Raw genomic sequence first — 21379 nt, forward strand, 5'->3', positions numbered from 1 at the left:
ATATGATGGTTTTGCAATATATTTGTTGTTTTTTTGCAAAGTAAAACGACGATTATTTATATATCTTTAGAGACAACTGTATTAGTATTTAGTATTGGAGAATGCAGCTTCAGACAGAGCAGGTAGATATACATATACAATACAGTCCATCCAAAGGTTCACAACATTAAATTAATACGGTTTCTCTATTTGAATAGTTAATTTCATGGTGTGTCCCAAATCTCACAGTCACAGATATCATTTTTTCTATATTCGTTTTTTCAATTATCATACGAGTCTTCCATACGCGTTTCATCCTATTTGTTTTTTTTTTTTTTTTTTTTATAATTTTTGTGAATCGCTTTCGATCAACTAAATTTGCATGAATTATTTGAATGCCCTCGGATCTCTGATACAGCACGAATATTATTATTACGGTGGCCTCCTTGATCTACCCATCTCATTAGTGTCTGTATTTTTTTTGTTCTCGCTTTATCGTGTTTTACAAAACAGCGCGATTGTCACATCTTATAATTAACAATGTTTCCAAACGCGTTAAAAAATGTGTATTTCTCATGCTATTCGTTTTTATATTTTTTTAATTTCTCAGTTCTCTCTAATTCGAAGGTAACGAAATATTCGTATCGAATCGAGAATTACTTATCGTTCGTTCAATAAAGGTGCGATGCTACGTTGCATTTTCAAAATCTTTCTTTCGTTTTTTTTTGTTTTGGATCGGATTTCGTAAGACTTTTATGCTGATTGAATTTATTCAGCAATTTTTCGCGTAAAACTATTCTTACAATCTACAAAATTTCGCTCGCGATATCTCATCGAGCTGCTCTATCTTCTTGTTTGTGATGTCTTCTCTTATTCTCTGGGAATCGTAATAAATAATAGAAATCACGTTCCCGCCCAAAGTTTCGCTTATTTTTTTCTCGAAAAATCTTTGAGCACGAACGTTTGATAATTTATTCCCAATCAACGGGTTCTCCCCTCATTCCCTGACTTTCTGACCTGATTGCTGACACCACCACTCGCTGCCATGAAAAGCGAATAAATTTCTTCATCCTAAATAATGTATATTTTTGATGCATCAGTACGAAAACGTGAACGGAATCAATTGTTTTTCAACTCAATCATCAAGTTTTTTTTATCGATTTGATATAAATACTTCCACCCATGATCGAATTTTCTTTCACGGAAATGTATTCCTTGAAAATTTTCGATAAAGCTATCGATCGCCGATCGAAAAGGAAAACATTGATCCCGTTGATTTTTCAATCCGCTTGAGATGAAATTTCTTAATCCTGTCTTTCGGACCTTCGTTGAGACTGAAGGACGAACGCAGTCCTGTCAATGACTCTATGCCTCTAACGTACATAATAATATTTGATAGTATGTACACGCATAGGATTGTGATCAAGAAACACGTTCGATCGTCCAATTAATATTTATCGCAATGGAAAACTCTGAATGATGACGCTTCGCGTTGGGACACGCCGTGAATTTGCCTACTAGGCCTTTTTGTGTGCCAAAACAAAGATATCGATAAGAAAAAAAGTCTTATTTTTTCTTTTCTTTTCTTTCAACGCCTACGTATACGATAAATACGTAATGCAGCCGGCATATTATAAATTCATATTTATATTTAAGATTTCATAAAACTAGTTAATACTAGAGCATTAGTACGAAGACCGAAGAGATATTTTTTTGTCATTTTTCATTTGTAAAAACTCGCGAGATAACAAATTACCTAAACATTCAAAAATTAGATTCTTTTCAATCGATATAGACAACAAAAGATAAAATAAGATTTGGGAATAAAGTAACGTCGTAGTAAATAAAATAATGATTAGAACAATGAGAAATAATTTTATCGAGGATGTTTTTGCCAGTAAAGTCAGGTCGATCGAGTTCAACAAATTTCGTTATTTATAAACAATTCATTTTATCACATATTCGACGATCAATTATTGGTGAAAAAAATTTGAAAAAAAAATCTATATAAATCTTGACCAATCGAGAACGAATAAATTATTGAATGGAGCTCGGTTTTTCTCGTGACAGTGAAAACGAGTCTGATGGATTTCTAGCTTATGTTACTGTTATAAAGAAACAAATTTTGAAAATTTTCGAAAACAATTGGAAACGCTATCGCTCCGGTAAGGAGTCTCTGGCAGCACTTCGTCATAACATAAATGTGCTTGTCTCAGAGTCGCTGCCGCGACTCTAGATAATTGCCCACAGGAATTAGTCCCCATAGAATGTCAAATGTGGTCAACAAAATTCGAATGAAAATTCATTTTTAAGGTGCTGTTTTACACAAAATCTGAAGAGTGTAAAAAAAATATCAATAATTGTGTTACGAAGCGACATCAGATGGAAACAATTGACAGAAAGACTACATCGACATTATTCTTACTCCCTGTACACCCTTATTTCAAGAGAGTCAAGCTATGTCTCATTCAAAGGCAGTACCGACATCTCCGTCAAATGATTAGTCGTCGATCGACATGATTTTGTAATGAGCTCTGGTTCCCTCGATACAATAATAATAATAATAATAATAATAATAATAAGAAATGAATAAAAAAAGAGTGCCTGAAACTCGTGAATGTACATTAATTTCCTAATAGGACACAAGGGCTGAGATTTCTCTTGCCAACGTATATTACTCTATGTAAAATCGAATGAAATAGCTTTCGCGTGTACGGAATCCTTTTCGTTTCATGTTTTCTTTTGTCCGACGATATTACAATCTTTTGCATAATATTCACTATAGGATAGATTGAAAAATATAGATAGATTAAAAAACTCCCTATACAGACTCAATCGTGCGTTTATCTCTCGCCGCGTCGAGAGATATTAACTTTATCAAGGATGTTTTTAAATATGTATTCTGTATAATTCGAGCTTTGTTTGTTTGTTAAATCCCGTCCTCCCGCCCCCACGCCTATACACGTCCAGGTTTCTTTATTTCGCGGTTCTCTTACGAAACTAGTGGATTCACCAATCATGACCGCATCTGCTTTTATTTTTCTTTACGGTAAGTTATGATAGTGAAATGATTTTCTTTTTTCACACAACGATACAAGCCACTCGTGCAAAAGAGATTGTTAAATTTCTTGTGTCCGACATAAAAATTGAATTTTCGAGAACATTTTCTTCCTCTTTTTTTTTTTATTCTAAACACGTGTGTGTGTGTGTGTGTGTGTGCGCGCGCGCGCGCGCGGGCGTGCGCGTATGCCACAAGAGTCGGAGGAATATCTCGCGGATAATTGAGCAAGTGAAAATCAAAAGGGAAACATGGATTTTCCTTCTTTTCATCATTTATGAGGGAGTCTGCAAAGGACCTATGGCCTTTTGCATTTTCACCTCCTCAATTGGAACACTCTGTGGAATATTGCATCAAGTTGCGCTATGTATAAATACGATATTTATACATACATCGATCGCCAATACAGTTTAGTCGAACGGAGGAAAATCATTTAAAAAAAAAGAGCAAAATATATTATTTTCGTTTTCAATCTTTCTTTTTTTTTCGTAATTTAACGAGAAACAACTTACACTGAGAGAGACCCCTCTATTTTCGTTTGTTTTATGTCGGGTTAAGTATTCAACGCCCGTGTCCGAAAGATTCACCTCTTCGTATGTGACATTTAACAAAATGCAATTGGTAAGTTTCATGAAATTAACCTTTCTTCTCTCTTTTCACTTCTATTATTAGGTATCAATAATAATAATATTAATAATAATAAAATTGCGTAGTTTTTTTGAATACACTATAAACTACTGATATCCCTTTCATTATGCAGATAATATTCAAGTGCGCTATACATATATGTACATATATGTATATATAAAAAAATCTCATGTTTAATATTTTTCGTGTTAATGTACTTTTTAATATTCTTTAGATTATAATTTTAAAATAAACAATGAAAAAACGGCACTAACGGAATAATCGCAGAATGTTGGTAAAATGTGAATGAATCCCGAAGGCGTAAGTCACGTTCTGCATTGCTTTATCCGCATTCATTGTCGTGCAATATATTTTATTAAAACGCGAGATTTCGAAGTTGTTCAAATGAAAATTACCAAGTTCGATCAGTGTGTATTCCCTTTCATTATTAATGACAGTCGCTATAAATCTTTAATTATTTTCTCACAATCCGATACTTTCATCGAACACATTCTTCATTGCTCGAATTAAAATTAAAAAACAAAATCCTATGCCACGGAGGATCCGGAGTTTCGTCGCTTTGTACATAAATTATTACCGCACGGGGGGATGAAAAGAAAAAAAAATGTATGAATTTGACAGTCAAAATAACCGCGAGCGTCGAATCGTACACATTATTATACCTAATATAAAACAAGAACACAACAAAGTTTTTTTGGCATACGCAATACATTTTAACATGTAAGGTAGTATGTCGTATTTTTGTCTTGTTTTTTTGTAATTTTTTTCCAAGATTTTTTTCTCTTCTTTACTTTCGTCGAACGAACCTCATCCTCGGAGAGTGCTTGTTGTAGTTGTTGTTGCTGCTGCTGCTGCTGTTTTTGTCTACATATTTAATTTCTACTCGAGCCCACGAGTAAATTCTTTAACATCGAAGGACAGCGTATTGATATTTCTTCTTGCAGGTGGGTGTGTGTCTGAGCCTGTTTTGTGTTCTTGACTAACGTGTCGCATAATTTTTCGCTTTTCTTATCATACCCGGTAGTACGTTCGTTTTTTCCGCTCCTCCACTTCACTCTTTTCTCGCAAGAATCAATCTCTCTCTCTCTTTCTCTCTCTCACTCTCTCTCTCTCTCTCTCTCTTTCGTTTAGCTTTTGTTCAAATACAAGTTTGTATATTGTTTATGTATTTAGTTACTTTTACGTGACTTGTTTTTCTTTCTCCATTGAAACAAATTTGTATGTTTATTTTATATTATGTGGCATGGCGGTCGCGAGATGGAAGTGGGGGACTGATTGGGACGGGAGGGAGCAGGAACGAGGATAAAATGGCTGGGATACAGAGACTTTTGAATTTGCAGCTTAGCCGCTCTTGAAGAGCAGAATCGCTACCTGGCCCAGGTAAAAGTATATGAAATGTCTTGTTTCGTGCGTAACGTAACTTCCAAAGTTACGCCCAACGATGCAATGCCACGTGGGGTTGTACTTTTTATCGAATTCCTTCTTTATGAACGCTGCGATGTCCTGGAATAAACGTGAAAACGGTTACATTAAACTATTTGTCAATGAATGACAATACTCTTCTGTATCAAATAAATTCCTTCATTCCTTGTTCATTTTTGATTGTAGCAAGTTCTAAAAAAATGAATCAAGTATGGAGAGCTTTGTGAGTCATCAAAGTACTCAATGTTTACAGGTGATTGGAAAAAATCATTCTCCATTCACTTGGACGATCAGAAATTCCAAAAATATATAAATTAATGGTAGAGCAATTTTTCATTCGAAATATCAGCATTGCAATATTACTACGATCCAAGTTTTCGCGACAGTGGAAAACTTCTGAATTTGTGCAGATTTTCGGTAGATCGCGATATACCGAAGATCGATTGGAATTGAACACTGCTGTGCGATATTCAATGCTCACCTTCTCGATGTTGTATTTCTCAAGAGCTTGAGTAGCGCAGTCCACAGCTTCTTGCTGCATCTCCTCGGACATATCGGCATTCTTGATTACGGCTTTACGATCCATTTTGTCGGGTCTGAAGAGAAAAATATTGTTCAAATAATTTAATTCTTTTTCGCGATTTATTTTTATTGGTTTGGAGCAAGGGACGATGGATATGTTTTGGAAACATTTTTCGAGTAGAAAGATCTTGGGGGAACAATATAAAATAATTAAAAACTGCTGGAATATTATATGTTTTTATAACAATATCGAGATCAAGTAGTGACAAAATCATGAACAAATCCACCAGGAAAAAAATCATATTCCGTGAGATTCGAATTTTCCATGCTTTGGATTATAAACGTCGACAATTTGATCGAAAATTCTGAAGGTTACGTATATATTTCGAGATCATCGAACTTATTCACCTTCGATCGTAGTCCGAAAAGTAAAATGATGGAAAAAATGATTTTCCAGTTCATCTCGAGAACGAAAAAAAACGTTCTTTCCGAATCGTATATTGAAATAGATCAGGAGACGAATTTGTCGTTCGGGTCAATGAAAATTCGATCTTGGTCTATTTCGCGTTCTATTTGTGAAAAATTTTACACGATTAAAAACTTACCAATTACTTCCGAGAGTATTCCTTTATTTGCACTATATTAAATTAGAAAAAAATGAACTTCGATCGAGATAAAAGCGTTTATAAACCGAGAATATTGAAAAAGTGATAAGAATTTACATTTTCTGGGGAAGACTAACTTTTCAAGTTGCTAACGTAAACAAGAAATTTTTTTCTGTATCTGCCAACAGAATGATAGTCTATTGTCTTGCAGTCTTGGAAAACTCGGAAGAAAGCACGACGTTGTCATGGCAACGACATGGTTACGAAATATCATGCAAACCTATAAAACAATTTCGTCTTCTTTTCTTTTTTTTTTACGCGCGATTGAGAATGATAAAATAATACTGCTTGAATGACACAGATCGACGAATGTCACGTGAATAAATCAGACATCATAATATAGCATTGATCCAACAAGTGAAAGTCCTTGGAATAATGCATAAGGTTATTTGGTATTGAAAATTTGAAAGCGACATAGATATTTTGGGCGGCAGACTTGTAAACCATTGAAATTGCCTATCCATTCGCATAATTGCAGAGTTTTGTTTTTTTTCTTTCTGGATCCCTGCATCTAGTTATTATTTTATTGACTAGACAATCCATTTATTCGCACACTTATTCGCTTCAACCAACCGACAGAATCAGCCGCAAATGGCCATTCAATTTTTTTGGTTTTTTATAGTGGTTTGTACAAAAACAGTAAGAAGAAAACAAACTCATAAAATTTTTTTGTATGGAAATATGAATATTTTTGAATACTAGTTTTTCTCACTTTCTCAAATATTTTTGTGTCTCTCAGTGGTCGTTTCTATTCAACATATTTTTGCCAATCCATATTGAACTCTCAAAACATATTTTATGCAGTAATGAACAAAAATCTTAAACCTGATACAAACTTAAAAACAATTTGTCATTTTTCCTCTGAAACTTGGACTTTAAACTGATATTTCAACTCAAATACGTTCAAGTACTGATATTTCAATTGGGCTGAGCACAGAAGATTTAATTAGAACATTTTCATATCAAATTAAATTATTTTTCAAGCCTTAAAACAGAGCGTCATTCAAGCGTTGAATGTTTTGAGTCTAAGTTTGTTTCGCCATGGTTTAAGAATTAAGCAAATGATAATGATCATTCCATTTGTTCATATTAAAAATACTGTAGTACTTCCAATTCCGTGTGAATATCTGTTTCATAAAAAAACCTTGGAAACGCTAATACCACTATCGCATATGCACTGAAAGCAACTCAGCTGGTGTTTTGTTTGTTCCCAAGCTGGATCCACATTAAACCGATGGATACAAATATACTGCAAACAAGACCTGGCGTCACAGCTTTTACGATCGAATTGCTGATTTTGTATTTGAATTGACCGGTTAACTGGAATAATTGTACTAAATTTCTGATTCAATGACTAGAGACAAACTATTATAAAAAATATTCCATCTAGGAAATTTATCAATATATTATTTTTCAACATTTATTAAAAATAAAATTTTAAATGATTTTTTTGTTTGTTACTTATTTGAAACAATCATTTTGAATTTTATTTGTGTAAAACCATTAAATCCACTTTGCGCTGAAGAATTTTGGATTTTCAAGCAAACAATACAAATGCAAAAGCAATCAAAAATTTGAAAAAAGGGTATAGAAGAAAGCAACTTTGAGAATTGTCATTTTTAACTACAATTTTATTTACAGTGAAAATAAAAATACAGCAATTATTTGTCCTTGCAAATTTCCATTAAGTTTCTTGACATAGAAAAATAATTAAATGTACAATTTTTTACGAACTATTGGGGTTTTTACATGTATTATAAGCCCCTACATTGTTGAAATACAATTACTTGAAAAAGCTGTATATGATGCGAGGTGACATGGAGAAAAAAAATACGAATTTACAGTGCCAACGAAGTAACCGAATTTTGGAGGGAGATGTGAAATGGAGGTATTGAAATATACGTGCAAGAAATCCGCCTACTCTACACCACAGTGGATCTATACATGTATAGAAATATATATATATGTATATATTTTAATACACCTTAATGCTGTTACACGAGATATTTTAACCGTAGCGTGAACATCAAAAGCCGGCATTGTCAATATTGCGATTTAAAATTGAGAGAACAGACTGTAGGCGGTGAGAAAATATTTTTTTTCAACGGTTTGGGAAAAAGTTCGAAGGTTGAGAGCGAAAGAGATGTTGCGATGATGATGATCGTGGGACGAGGTACGAAACGCGGGAGAGGATGCTGTTTTGTCGATAAGTGGGAAAAAAAAAACTATAAAAATAGATATTCGATAGCACGCAAAGCTCAAGTGGGTTGATTAAATTGTCAAAATTTTGGCTCGATTCGGCAAGAGTGCCGCGTTTGATCTAAAAAAGAAACGTGGGACTAAATTGAATTTTCGTTTTTAATCCGCCTCAATTATTTGACGTAAGATGTAAAAATTGAACACAAACGCTAGCGAGAATAAAAACGTTTACAAAGTGTCTCTCATTCCCCGGCGTAAGGACGACAAATAAATAATGCAAAATAATATTGAAACTATCGAAGACACGACATACCTTTCTTTGGTAACTCTCCACCAGCACGAATGTCTCACGAAGAATGTCCAACTAGCACGACTTTTATTTCACGACTACTTTTTCAAGTGTAATAAGCGGGTTTTTATTGCTATCGTTTTTTACCCTTTTTCAAAATCGTAACTCTGTAATTTTTGCGCACTCCGGCTCGAACACCGAAAACTTGTCTCGCACGGGTTCGAAGGATTGGAGAGGCGCCCGTACCCAGTCGTTTACCCTCGCTATCCTATTGGCCAATGATCAGGGTCTTCTGGCAGGGTCTTCTGCCAAACCGACATGCATTGCGAACAGTTGCCCGCGATAAACGAACCGACATTTTCAATTCCCTAGCAACTTCTCGTTTCATTTTTTTAAACTAAGTTTGCGTCTCCCCATGTCAATGATGTACTCAAGATGTACTTCTTTTCTTGATAATACAACGAAAAAGAATTCACCGCATTGCAGACTTTTTTAAGCAAAATTTCAACATTGTTTTTATTAAAAGTGTTTTGGGTTTCATGTAGTCGAGTTTTTCGCGTAAATGCCATATTTACCACCACTGAGAAAATTTTGGTACCTCATAATGATATTCTTATAAATTATATTATATAAATACTGTGCTAAATCGTCAAATATCGTATTATTTGATAAGTTAAAATTTGAAAATAAATCGGCAAGAAGAAAATAATAAAAATCACAAAAAAAAAACAAATGCATCAATTTAAGAAAACAACATATATAAATATCCCCAGATATATGGCGAACCTTTGCCCGCACGTGGCAGCACTGACCCAAGCCATCTCGACCAACCGGTACCGCCATCTTGTTTATTTCAATCGCGAGTACCCGAAGCCCCGAAGCCTCGAAGCCGTGTAACGACGGAGAAATAAAAAAGCGCAATTGTAAAGAATTAGCGGTCCGTGACTCGTTACTCATGAACTCCTCACTTTTCTAAAGTACAAACAAGTTTGAAAAATCACAAATTAGTTTAAAAGTTAAAGAATTAAGAAACAAAGAAAAATATAAATAATGTCTCACGGTGGCCGCAACGAGTGCCGAATTTATGTGGGTAATTTGCCACCGGACATAAGGACCAAGGATATTCAGGATCTTTTTTACAAGTTTGGCAAAGTCACCTTTGTTGACTTGAAAAATCGTAGAGGACCACCTTTCGCATTCGTCGAATTCGATGACCCGAGGTAAGTCATTTTTTTTCTTATTTTTTTTAAATCGTGTTATCGCTGCTATTTTTTTTTTCATGAATGTTTCGCGATATCGAAAACGCCCGAGCGGTCTCGGGCTTCGGGCGATCTATCGTGCTTGCTTAAATGTGATATTTCGTTATCAGTTGGAGTAATCTTGCCACATCATGGAATTTCACCACCATTTATGTGTTCTTGATCTAGTTTCATTTATTCAACGAATTCATGAATTCGTATTATTTTCGTTTTTTCCCAACTTTGCTCTCTGCTGTCTTATTCTAGCGAAATCTGCATTTAATGCAAAACTCTGATCACTCGTCTTCTGTTCATTTTCAATATTTTAATAGCCGTGATGGCAACTCAGCTCTCTGTTATATCGCCATTTATCTCGAAAGCTTCAGATCAAAGCTGTTCTTTGATTTCATTGAAAAAATAGCTGCTACCCCAATTCATTCTCATTAATATTCTTATCTTTGCATAGGAGTATACATTTAACATGACCTTGAAGCTCAAATGCATTTTGTGGCTACCGCGACAAGCTTTCTTGAGTCACCTTTTGGTTAACATTTTTGAGTCATCATTTGGCAACAATGTTTAGTACATAAGGTCCTTGACACGAATGCATTATTTTCATTTTCATTCTAATATCATAACGAAATGATGGCAAATCAGAGAATCATAAATTTTTTAGATATTCAAAATGACAAACTTACAATTAGAATCATTAGAATTTTCAATCGATGAGATCTGAGGAATAGTTTTTTTTCATCTACCATTTCTTTCATGATGTTTTCAGAGATGCTGAAGATGCGGTACACGCGAGAGATGGCTACGATTATGACGGTTATAGACTCAGAGTGGAATTCCCAAGAGGAGGAGGCCCAAGTAATAATTTCCGTGGTGGTCGTGGTGCCGGAGATAGCGGTCGAGGAGGACGCGGTGAAATGAGTAATTCTCGAGGACGCGGCCCTCCGGCAAGACGAACTCAGTATAGAGTCCTCGTGACAGGATTGCCACCATCCGGAAGTTGGCAAGATCTCAAGGATCATATGCGCGAAGCCGGTGACGTTTGTTTTGCTGATTCTTATAAAGACGGAACCGGAGTCGTCGAATTTTTGCGCTACGAGGACATGAAGTATGCTGTGAAAAAATTGGACGATTCGAGATTTAGATCTCACGAGGTTTGTCACTCATTATCACATCTTTTAACGATTGAAACAGTTGAAGAATTTTCCAACTTTTGCCTTTGTTTTAATCTTTCATTGTTGGAATGTGCAGTCTAATTCAGAAGCTCAAGGCAACTGTAGCACCGCAACACCGATCGATTATGATCTCGTAAAAAATCCTCATATCTTGATTGTTTTAGGAAATGGTGAAAAATAACTTTTCATTATTTTATAGCAACGAGTGTCAACGAAATATTCAAAAATGTTTCGTTGATCACTTGGAACCTCATCGTAAGGTTTATTCTTATGCTTTTTTCAGGGTGAGGTGACTTACATACGTGTAAAAGAGGATCACAGCGGAGGCGACAGAGGTCGTAGCGAGGATCGCGAGAGAGGCCGAAGTCGTTCACGAAGCTACAGTCCGAGACGTCGTGGAACGCCAACGTATTCGCCACTTCGACGCAATTATTCGCGTTCAAGATCCCGTTCCAGGTCTCGCTCTTACGACTAGTGTGTGTACGTATACCGATCCACATGATAATACATAAGCAAAAAACAAAGCCAGAAAAAGCAAAGAAAAAAGAAGGTTCAAACAAGCGGAAATGGCCAATAATTTACTTTGCCGATATTTCATTTTTATGCAGGTTCTCGAATATCGCTCGCCCAAAGTAACCTTCCAATCCAAATATTAGATTTGACGATGTTGATGACACGGCTTACCGTGTATTTTTTTACGGCTTTCGTTATTTTTCTTTTTTTTCTGTTAGCACTCGTTTCGCGGAAACTCTCGAAGGATTAAAATAATTATTTCGTTCATTGTTTTCCATATTGTTTCTTCCCGATTATATTGCACGAAATGAGTATTTTTTTTCTCACACGTTCATTCTCATCTTCACGTTTTTGCCATTACGACTCGAGCGTACTCAACACAAAATATATAAAAGCAATCAAATTGTCTCGTTCTTCTCGTAAATCGGCGTCATGAAGTTCGCTCGCGAATACACATTTGAGAATTTCGAAAAACAATTCTTTTCTTCTGAAAAGAAAGATGAACAAAGCACAATTTGTCAATTTATCGATCCATATTTCCAGGAGCGATTACGGTTGTTCCCTAATTTTTTTAAATTTCTCCATTTGTTCATAACGTCTATTGAAAACCTCCATTTTGGAGCATGTCGAGGATCTTGCGTATGTCTATCGTCATTCGATTTACTTGGGAGTCGGTTTTAGTTCGACATCTCCATTCTGTAAGTAATTCAGTTCTTCTATTTGTATTCATTTCTCTACAAAATTATATTAACGCAGTTGTGTAATGTTAAATCGATATTTCTGATATTATTCATCAAGAAATACAAAATCTATCAAAAAAATGAATAATGAAACGCTTGATCCTCGTACAAATGTAAATATTGACGTGATCGCTCATTGAAAAATTGACAAAAAATTATGTGCCCTGACGATTACAAACGAGTCGAAAAATTGGTAGTTGTAATTCCCATTTTTTAACTTTTTCAACGTATCAGAGAAAGGAAGAGAGACTGAGAGAGAGAGAGAGAGAGAGAGAGAGAGAGAGAGAGAGAGAAAGGGATGGGAAAGGAGTGAAAGAGAAAGAGACAACGTAGCGTGCGTGAAATTTATTTGTAAATATTGAAAAATAACGAGGCAAAATTAATCGACGATTGATCTTCGAGAAAGACGAATTTATTGAACAGGTCATTCGTTCGTTCGATCGCGCCAAAAATTCGCAAATTTTGTACGCGACAAAATAAAAAGGAAAAAAAACGTTACGAATCCGACACTCGCAATTTGACATCGCTTTAGATAAATTAGCATTAGTTCTCGTGTTGAATGAACGAGCATTGAGAAACTTGAAAGCATAAAATACGAGTTTTCGTTGATTTCGCGATTCAACACTCGCATTATTGTTCATCATAAATTTCTCGACAATTTCTTTTCCTTGCGAAGAATATAAAAGAGACGAGTGAAGTAAATTGCTTCTCAAACAAAAAATAAACAGCGTAACATTGTATCGATGCTGATCCTTCAAAATATCGGTTCCATTGGAAGTTCGTACCGAAACGATAAGAATAATAATTTAAAAAAAATGGAAAGGCAAACAAATAACTAAATCGACGTAGATCGATCCTGTGGTTTCTGAAACTTGATTATTTCATCGAATTGCCTATATTTTAATTTGAAAAATCGAATAATATTTCTATGAATTCGAATAAAACTGCTTCTGCACTGATCTTAAAGGCGGACAACCTACTTTTCAAGTTCGCTAGTTATTCGTTGTATCCTCAAGGAAATCACAGGTATCCCGATCGCGTCCATCAAGTCGATATACAAAATAAATAATATTAATGATAATATTGAATGAAAAAAAAAGAAAACTAACATTATGACATATTGTATTAAGAAGACTAATGTATTTTTTCTCTTTTGTATATTGGATTGGATTGTAACACAATGAATGAAAAACTGAAACCCGACACGATCTTACTTCTTGGATGGATTATGTACACGTTGACGCATTGACGATGATGGCAATTGAGAGAGATGGAAATGCGTTTTGGACGGATTTATATATTCGGAGACAATAATATATATAAGAAGGATTCTAAGAGCATAGAGGGAGAAATACGGATAAGGAGAGACGTAATAAGGAATATGCGTAAAACAAGAGGATATTAAGAATAAGAAGGAGGAGGAGGAGGAGGAGGATGAGAAGGATTTAAAAAAATCAGAAATTCCGATGGTTCTGTTTGATTGGACCATTTGCGAGGATTTTTATAGCTGGATTTTTCATCGAGACGAGCTCACGAGCAAGCCCGATTGCAAGGATATCAAGCAATAACGCTTATCCCTGTAAATCACAAATAATGAAAAAAAGCCCTCAATTATTATCGCAGCCACGTGACCGCGAAGGTGCAATTTTTAAAGTTTAAACACACTCATCAAGTTTTCTTTTCTTCCTCCATTATTATATTACGTTTTCACCTTCTATTTTTTTCCAATTTTTTGAGGTTTTATCGATGCACGAAAACCCGAACCGAAACAAAACAAATTCAATAACTTGTGCGCGTAATCGTTTTAATGGTCTCAATTAAATCGAGAGGTGCCCACGAGGATTAAACTGATTATTGCTAAAACGAAAAACACTCGAAGGACTTGCTTCGTTAAATGTGAGAAAACAAAAAACTTTCTCGCACTTTGCAAGATACGTTTCGTTAATTCAGTCTATGATTTTTTCTTTAAACTCAAATCGCACGTTGCTCCGATTGCTTGATCATTGAATGATAAAAAAAAAAAAAAAAAAAAAAAAACAACAACAAAAACAGAAAGTAATACATAGTGTTCTCGATGTGCGACGGTTTCCGTTGGTGCTTCGTTGTTCATTGACCGGGACACATAAAAATTAATACTTATTTACACACTCAGGGATACACAGAGGATTGAAATGAATCGTGGACAAGAGGATTTAACGGGATAAATCGTTGAAAAAAAGAGCTTCGCGTCTCGATGGGAACTTACTACCTAGTTTTAGAAAAATGGGCTTTTGGTAAAGAAAAAACGAAAACAAAGTATCGTTCTTAATATAAAAAAAAAAAAAGCGGCGATGGACGTGTCGTGTGAGGGAAAGAAATGGATCGCACCATATTTATCGGAATGTAGGAGCTTCGCGGGATTTGTTAACACTAAGCGAAAGGATCTTTTGGATAAGGATTATCTCTCGCCGGACGTCTGTTGCCTGGATTATAATATTAATTTAAAAAAAAAAAAAAAAAAAAAAAAGAAACCGAATGGACACTTTGCGGAGATCTTTGAGATGTTCGTCGCCGGACGATGCAGGATTTAAAAAAAATGGCAGGATTGTCTATAATCGTCAATCTTGTGCGCGCTTATGGAAAAGAGAAAAAAACACAGATACCGTAAAAATAATTGATAATTTCGTCCCGCGCGAATAACGCTTCGACGAACTAGGATTTACTCTACCGGATCTCGTTACGTTCTCTATACTAAGTTTGGATTCGCATTATTCGCACGGATACGACGAGAGAAGGATCGGATTTCTTGATTTCAGGTATTTGCCATTCCTCGAATCATCAATCAACCCGTTTTCCTTTTTTTCCACTCTTTTTTCCTCCTCTGTTGTTTTTTTCTCTTCCAAAGTTTATGGCAATTTTGAAGAAAACTTTTGTCGCATGTTGTGCTTTGAATTATCTGTTTTTCACGTCTTCACTCGAAGCACTGTTTTTTCCATAGAGCACTAAAGAGGAAAGCGAAAGGGCCTTTAACTTAGAAGTTTGGGATGAAGTTATTATTTGTTTTTCCACACTTATTAGAACAGAGCGGGGATTTTTCAGCACTGCCCTTTAATGCTTTGCCTTTACTTTACAAATACAACTAAAATTTTATCATGTTTTTCGTTTTCGGGATTCGTTGCACTCCAATTTAATACGAATCCAAATTTATTTCGTGTATCTTGACTTTGTAACGATTTTCTCTAGGGTAGAGCTACTTCCAAGCATGATTGTTCCAAAAGGCACATGTATATGCGAAGAGAAAAAAAATTACCATTTTCCAGAACACCTCGGGATTTGCAGAAAAGGAGAAGATTTCCTCTGCGAATCGTTCTTCTTTTTTTTTATGGACATTTTTTATCACAGAAATAACCATATTAATTCAACGTGTTTCACGGACTTTCAATCCTCTAGATCTGACGACAACCCCTTTGCTGAGCTTGAATAAATAAATACATTTTTTAAATTGCAAATGTTTTATTCTTTATTGAATATTCTCACCCATCAGTTTTCTTCGATATGACAGATGATAAGACACTATCGATAATTATTTTTAAAAATATCTCAAGCGGTCGCTTCGCTGAAACACTAGATTTGCTTATGGGAAGTGATGAAAATTTTTGGGGACCCACACTCATAAAGTGTATAAGTTTAGGGATATAAAAAAAGGCGATAAATATGAATGAAAAAAAATCAACAGGTCTTAGTGTTCCGGTAAAAGCGCTCAAGGAATTTTTTTTTCAAAGGCCTCTAAATGGCCTCTTTGGAATTGTGATAATAATTCAATTTACTTTAATGCAGTAATAACAAAAGAATGAATGTTCATTTTGGCTTAGGTAAATGAAGTGCACTGTCACTTGTACTTTCTTGCCTACAACTTTCATTAAAAACTTTTGTTGACAGTCTCTGGTTTCAAAATTTTGACATTATTTTGTAAAATAAGTAAAAACCCTGGCGAAAGATGGAGGTGATGGAATTGGCTGATCTACGAAAGGCATTTATGCCTTCGGAAAATCGATATGAGAATCCTCATCGCGAGGCTATGCGAGTAAGATTTGAAATACAGCTGATTCCTTTTTATTTAATTCAAAATAAGCTTTATGTATCAGCTGAGAACTTTGTGGACATTTGATGAACGATCGAGCAAAAGCAGAGACGCCCAACGAGCGATTGAACTTTTTCATGAAGCAAGAAATCTCGTTGCAACGAATGAATTTTCCACAGCTCTTCAAATAATTAGAAAAGCTCTGATAATGAATCCTCGATATCATGCTCTTTTTGCACTGAGAGGTGATATATTTTTCCAGCAAGGTAATAATACAGTCATCCTCGATAATCCACTTTAATTCCAGTAATTGATTAATTTCTAAATTACTTTCATCATCGTTATTAGTACAAACTTTCAAAATTACGAGTACTTATTTGAGAATATGACTTGAAAAATTTGTTTCTTTACTTTTTATTAAATATTGATTTATTGCCGAAAGATAAATTGGATCTGGCGATTCACAATTACGAAGAAGCAAGGAAGATGGTGAAGTTCGACAAAAAATCGGCTAGCGAAATGTCTTCGTACGTGAGAAACCTCATAGATGTTTATTGGAAAAGAGGACTGCAGTATTCCAAGCAAGCTCGATACATCGAGGCTGCTAGTGACTACGAACAAATTCTCGTTTTGAAACCTTATGGAGTAGTTTTGACCGAAATTGAAGTAAGAGTAATGTATCTTGCGGATTTATTGACCTACTTGCAACAATAATTTTGTATCGAATGGTCGAAGGACGAACTTTTGAGGACATTGAGAAAAATGGACAAGTACGAAGCATTTCGATACGAATGGTCACGTTTCATGAATGATGCAGATCCATCGAGAGTCTCATCTCTGTTGACTCAACACGCAGAATACAAGATTTATCGAAGAGAAATGAGCTCGGCTCGTCATATTCTTTTCGAGGCGATTGATCTTGATTCCGAAAACGAAAAAGCTCACGAGTTGTTACAGGTTTATATCCGCGAATACTGATCCCAAACAAAATGTTCGATGAAAATTAAACATTAATTTTTCATTTATATTCCATTCAAATTTTTAACCTCAAAATTTTTTACCAAATTCAAACTTTTATTTGCAAGAACTTTCTTACTCTACTTATTGAAATCTGGTATCAAAAATTTCATTCCTGCTGAATTACTAGATACGAAAACTTTCATATTCTATTCATTACAACTTGGTATAAAAAAATTTCATTTATGAATTTCCTTTGAAATATTCAACTGGGAAATTCTTAAAAACAATAGGTGATCTATGACACGGGCCACCATTTAGTAGTATTTTCCATAACATGGTCCGTCTATGGTTGTCACGACAAAGCCCTGATGGCCATTGAAAAAGCACGAGACTGCGATCCTTACAATCCTGGATATACTCTCCTAAAAGCCATTGTACTCAGGCTCTCAGGACGCTTGTTGGAAGCTGTGAAATGGCTGGAAAGCGTTGACAAAGGTTTCCACAAACTCCTTGAACCATCCCGGGACAAGCAGGGCTCGATTATGGGCAACCTTACTATTGAGCAAACGAGGACTCAACTTGTTAAACAATGGTATTTGATAAGGTGAGTTAAACCCTACTTTAGACTTTCCATTAACCAATTTGATCAAATTCGCTCTGCGAGATATAAGGAATTTTTTCTAATTTTCATTGTTATCTACTGAAATGAATATGAAAATTTGAAACAATGGAATGAAATAAATCTCATTTTTTCAATAGTCATAAAAAATTCATTGAATTTTAACAGATACGACATGGCTGTACAATTCATGCTCGAGGAAAGATACAATGACGCTTTAAAAATTCTAGAGTCAAGTCGATTGAGAGAACAATATGCTGAAACGTATACATTGATGGGCGACTGTATGTCAAAATTGGGAGAACCAGACAAAGCCCTGCAAATGTATCTGACCAGTTTAGCAAAAGCAGTCGATTTCAAAACGATTGATCCAAAATCTCGAAAATATATTCATCTGGTGAAACGGATAACTGATATATTGAATGAAAAATGTAGTCAATACGTGGATGATGGACGATCGAAAGAAGCAGTTAAAATAGCAAACGATGTTGCACAAGTTTTGGAAAAAACTTCTGACCAAAATTCACTGATTCTTGGACAAAATCTCGGCGAAGCTATGATCTGCAAAGCAAGAGCTCAATACCAAAATGAAGAAGTGAAGAAAACGAGTGCTTTTCCTTTACTCGCCGAAGGATTCACACTCGCACGAGGCGTTGACGATCATGGACTTTATAAATATGTCTTCCATGATACGAATCTTGAAAAAGTTGTTGATAACTTTGGCAGAAGAAGAATACTTCCAAAATCTATGAAATTACTGATGCAGTACTCCTGAACACTGTCGAGAATAAATTTTTATGAAAAATTTATCTTCAATCAACGGTTGCCAAAATATTCACTTTATTAAGTTCTCTCAGTATAATTTGTAAGTATTTTTAGAGATGATTTCAAAACACTATTCACAATAAGCTCAAAAGCTCGAGTACAGGTCATTAAAAGCTTCTTATGTTAGCAATAATATTGTTTGATCAGAAAATATTTTTTCGTAAAATCACACCGAAGTTGAAGGGTTCACCAATTCTCCCCGACTGGCCGAAGAATGATGTCTTGAACCTGCAATTAATAAAGTCGTCACTGAGAGTGGCAATTATAAATCTGATGAGGCATCGTATTTTGAACAGCGAATTAATTTATAAATATTCAATAAAAGAAGTATTTTTAAATTCTTTCAAACAAAATATATAAATTTTGTCCTATTTTTAAATGATAGTACACAGGTTGTTTCCACTGACTATGGTAATCTAGTCGTATTCAGTGGCCCATTTAATGCAAAATTTTTCAAAAGGACCTCTCTTTGAATCGAATGCTTAAGTTTTTGACATTACCAATCACAGACTTTTCCGTTTCTTCATCGAAAAAATTTGTTCCATAAATACAATTCACGTGATAAATTATCGGTGATTTCGACGTGTATGCACATTTACTATTAATCATGTAATTTTTATTGTTTAGATGAGAATCTCGGTTTGGTAACTCTAAGAAATTTGCCTATCCAAATTCGCATAATTGCCGTTACTTGAACGTGAGCTGGAGTCGAAAGAGTGTAAACGACAGCAGCAGCGATGTCTTCAGGTTGTAAAATTGGCAGCGAGGTGAGAATCTCTTTGGAAAACATCGAATTCGTCGCCATCAGCTCAGTCTCCACAAGGCCTGGACTAATGCTCTGCGGACGATTAATATGCCAAAGAATAGACGAGGATAATTAATATAGATTGCTTCTGAATGGATTCAATTGAGGTTGTTATGGCTGTACAGTCGTGAAAAAATTGAGACAATTATTTCTACTGATGGTAAAATACAGACAATATAACTGGCCAAAAAGTTATTTGAGAAAAATTTATGAAGTTTTCGGCAAAACTTTCAAACATGTAAATTATTCCTAACTCATTCGATTTTCATAAATTATTCATTCAACTTTTATTCGGCCCTACAATTTGAAGGCACGATTTCGATAGACCGTGCAGATGAGGGAGTAAAAATAAAAATAGTTTCATACTCACTGTGACACGAATTTGCGTTCCCATGAGTTCATGACGAAGTGTTTGTGCGAGTCCAGTCACGGCTCTTTTCGATGCAGGGTAAACGTTGAATCCTGGAACCGCAGGAATTTTTTCACCGGCCAAACTGCTTATGTGGATGACAATAGCTTCTCGTTCGGCTTCCTTCATCATGCGAACAGCTTCTCTGGTACACAGGCACAACCCAAGAACATTTACGTCAAACACCGATCGCCAATCCTCAAGAGTTCCGTCTATAAAAAGTCGTGAGAAATATTTTTTGAAAAATTTATTGTTTTTCTTTGCATTATCAAAAGATTATATTCCTCTTTTCTCGTTCTGACTTTCGACTTCAAATGTACTTTTTTCTATTCGAGTAATTTATATTTCAATCACAAAACTCATTCCCATTTTTATAAATTATTCTATTTTAAAGCGAACCAGTCAGGCTGCTGTCTTTCGTAATTCCCGCATTGTTTATGAGAATATCCACGCTTCCAAGATTCTCTCGAATCCAAGCGAAGGCAGCAAGGACCGAATTTTCCTGAGAAACGTCACACTCAACAGCATACACTTTTCCGGATGACCCATCCAAGCTCTCCGCTAGCTCTTCGATTTTATTGACTCTTCTTGCAAGACCAGCCACCACAAGACCTTTCAAAATTAAATGAACTATTTAAAAAGAATCTTTATCGAGGGTCACGTTCGTGCCAATCAAATTATTCAATAAAAATTTTATTGCTCGGCAAGAAATCCGGCTTCAACAATTAAATTATAAACAAATCATTTCAAAAACATATTGTTCGATGATTGGTCCATTTTTTTTTATCTGACAATTTCTATCGACTGTTTTTGAAGTTGTTAGAAAAATCTTACAAAAATTTGTATGCACTAAGGAAAAAAAATGAGATCAAACGATATTTTCTAAAATCAATACAATAATTATTATTACTATTATTATCGAAAATAAATTTTTATGAAATTGTATGCTGACACAGATGGGAGTTGAAAAAAAACGCGTGTTCAATATTATTTGATTGTTAAGAAAGCAAATAAAAGAAAAGAGTAAATAAATTTTATTGAATTTCAATAAACGAAATAAACAAAATTACCATTTTGGACCAGTTCTCTGACTATTGAAGCTCCGATTCCGGCGCTGGCTCCTGTAACCACAGCAACTTTACCGGCCCAACGTTCCATACCGTTCGCCAACTCGCCCATCGAGCGACTGCGTTGTTCATCAAGCTTCGGCAATGTAATTGGATCACACTTATAAGCATTGA

At 35.1% G+C, this 21379-nt stretch overlaps 4 protein-coding genes across 4 annotated transcripts; 2 read left to right on the plus strand and 2 right to left on the minus strand.

The window, feature by feature from the left end:
* Window position 1: 1 nt before the first annotated feature.
* Window positions 2-8849, minus strand: LOC122408263 (dynein light chain 2, cytoplasmic). Its single transcript, XM_043414949.1, has 3 exons — window positions 8807-8849; window positions 5589-5703; window positions 2-5188 (listed from the first exon to the last, which is right to left on the minus strand). The coding sequence occupies exons 2-3, from the start codon at window positions 5691-5693 to the stop codon at window positions 5027-5029; spliced, it is 267 nt and encodes an 88-aa protein (XP_043270884.1). The 5' UTR covers window positions 5694-5703; window positions 8807-8849; the 3' UTR covers window positions 2-5026.
* Window positions 8850-9638: 789 nt separating this feature from the next.
* On the plus strand, window positions 9639-15948 carry SF2 (splicing factor 2). The gene is made up of 3 exons (XM_043415424.1): window positions 9639-10002; window positions 10802-11186; window positions 11491-15948. Exons 1-3 carry the CDS (start codon window positions 9833-9835, stop codon window positions 11680-11682), a joined length of 747 nt encoding a protein of 248 aa, XP_043271359.1. The 5' UTR covers window positions 9639-9832; the 3' UTR covers window positions 11683-15948.
* Window positions 15949-16075: 127 nt separating this feature from the next.
* On the plus strand, window positions 16076-18915 carry LOC122408569 (uncharacterized). Its single transcript, XM_043415419.1, has 5 exons — window positions 16076-16786; window positions 16963-17186; window positions 17256-17477; window positions 17771-18084; window positions 18268-18915. Exons 1-5 carry the CDS (start codon window positions 16576-16578, stop codon window positions 18872-18874), a joined length of 1578 nt encoding a protein of 525 aa, XP_043271354.1. The 5' UTR covers window positions 16076-16575; the 3' UTR covers window positions 18875-18915.
* A 2-nt stretch (window positions 18916-18917) lies between these two features.
* LOC122408571 (farnesol dehydrogenase) lies at window positions 18918-21361 on the minus strand. The gene is made up of 5 exons (XM_043415423.1): window positions 21209-21361; window positions 20538-20750; window positions 20100-20350; window positions 19616-19762; window positions 18918-19152 (listed from the first exon to the last, which is right to left on the minus strand). Exons 1-5 carry the CDS (start codon window positions 21315-21317, stop codon window positions 19111-19113), a joined length of 762 nt encoding a protein of 253 aa, XP_043271358.1. The 5' UTR covers window positions 21318-21361; the 3' UTR covers window positions 18918-19110.
* Between the last annotated feature and the right edge of the window lie 18 nt (window positions 21362-21379).

This window comes from Venturia canescens, chromosome 3, assembly GCF_019457755.1.
Source record: "Venturia canescens isolate UGA chromosome 3, ASM1945775v1, whole genome shotgun sequence".
NCBI classification, from domain to species: Eukaryota; Metazoa; Arthropoda; class Insecta; order Hymenoptera; family Ichneumonidae; genus Venturia; species Venturia canescens.

What these genes read in the sequence shown, in the direction of transcription:
- LOC122408263 (XM_043414949.1), bottom strand. Translation starts at nt 5,693, where the DNA reads ATGGATCGTAAAGCCGTAATCAAGAATGCCGATATGTCCGAGGAGATG. An exon ending in AGAAATACAACATCGAGAAG is followed by an intron (nt 5,189 to 5,588) that starts GTGAGCATTGAA and finishes CGTTTATTCCAG; the next exon opens with GACATCGCAGCGTTCATAAA.
- SF2 (XM_043415424.1), top strand. Translation starts at nt 9,833, where the DNA reads ATGTCTCACGGTGGCCGCAACGAGTGCCGAATTTATGTGGGTAATTTG. An exon ending in GTCGAATTCGATGACCCGAG is followed by an intron (nt 10,003 to 10,801) that starts GTAAGTCATTTT and finishes TGATGTTTTCAG; the next exon opens with AGATGCTGAAGATGCGGTAC. An exon ending in CGAGATTTAGATCTCACGAG is followed by an intron (nt 11,187 to 11,490) that starts GTTTGTCACTCA and finishes TGCTTTTTTCAG; the next exon opens with GGTGAGGTGACTTACATACG.
- LOC122408569 (XM_043415419.1), top strand. Translation starts at nt 16,576, where the DNA reads ATGTATCAGCTGAGAACTTTGTGGACATTTGATGAACGATCGAGCAAA. An exon ending in TAGTTTTGACCGAAATTGAA is followed by an intron (nt 17,187 to 17,255) that starts GTAAGAGTAATG and finishes GAATGGTCGAAG; the next exon opens with GACGAACTTTTGAGGACATT. An exon ending in AAACAATGGTATTTGATAAG is followed by an intron (nt 18,085 to 18,267) that starts GTGAGTTAAACC and finishes GAATTTTAACAG; the next exon opens with ATACGACATGGCTGTACAAT.
- LOC122408571 (XM_043415423.1), bottom strand. Translation starts at nt 21,317, where the DNA reads ATGGGCGAGTTGGCGAACGGTATGGAACGTTGGGCCGGTAAAGTTGCT. An exon ending in GAACGCAAATTCGTGTCACA is followed by an intron (nt 19,763 to 20,099) that starts GTGAGTATGAAA and finishes AATCGTCCGCAG; the next exon opens with AGCATTAGTCCAGGCCTTGT. An exon ending in CGACTCCAGCTCACGTTCAA is followed by an intron (nt 19,153 to 19,615) that starts GTAACGGCAATT and finishes TATTAATTGCAG; the next exon opens with GTTCAAGACATCATTCTTCG.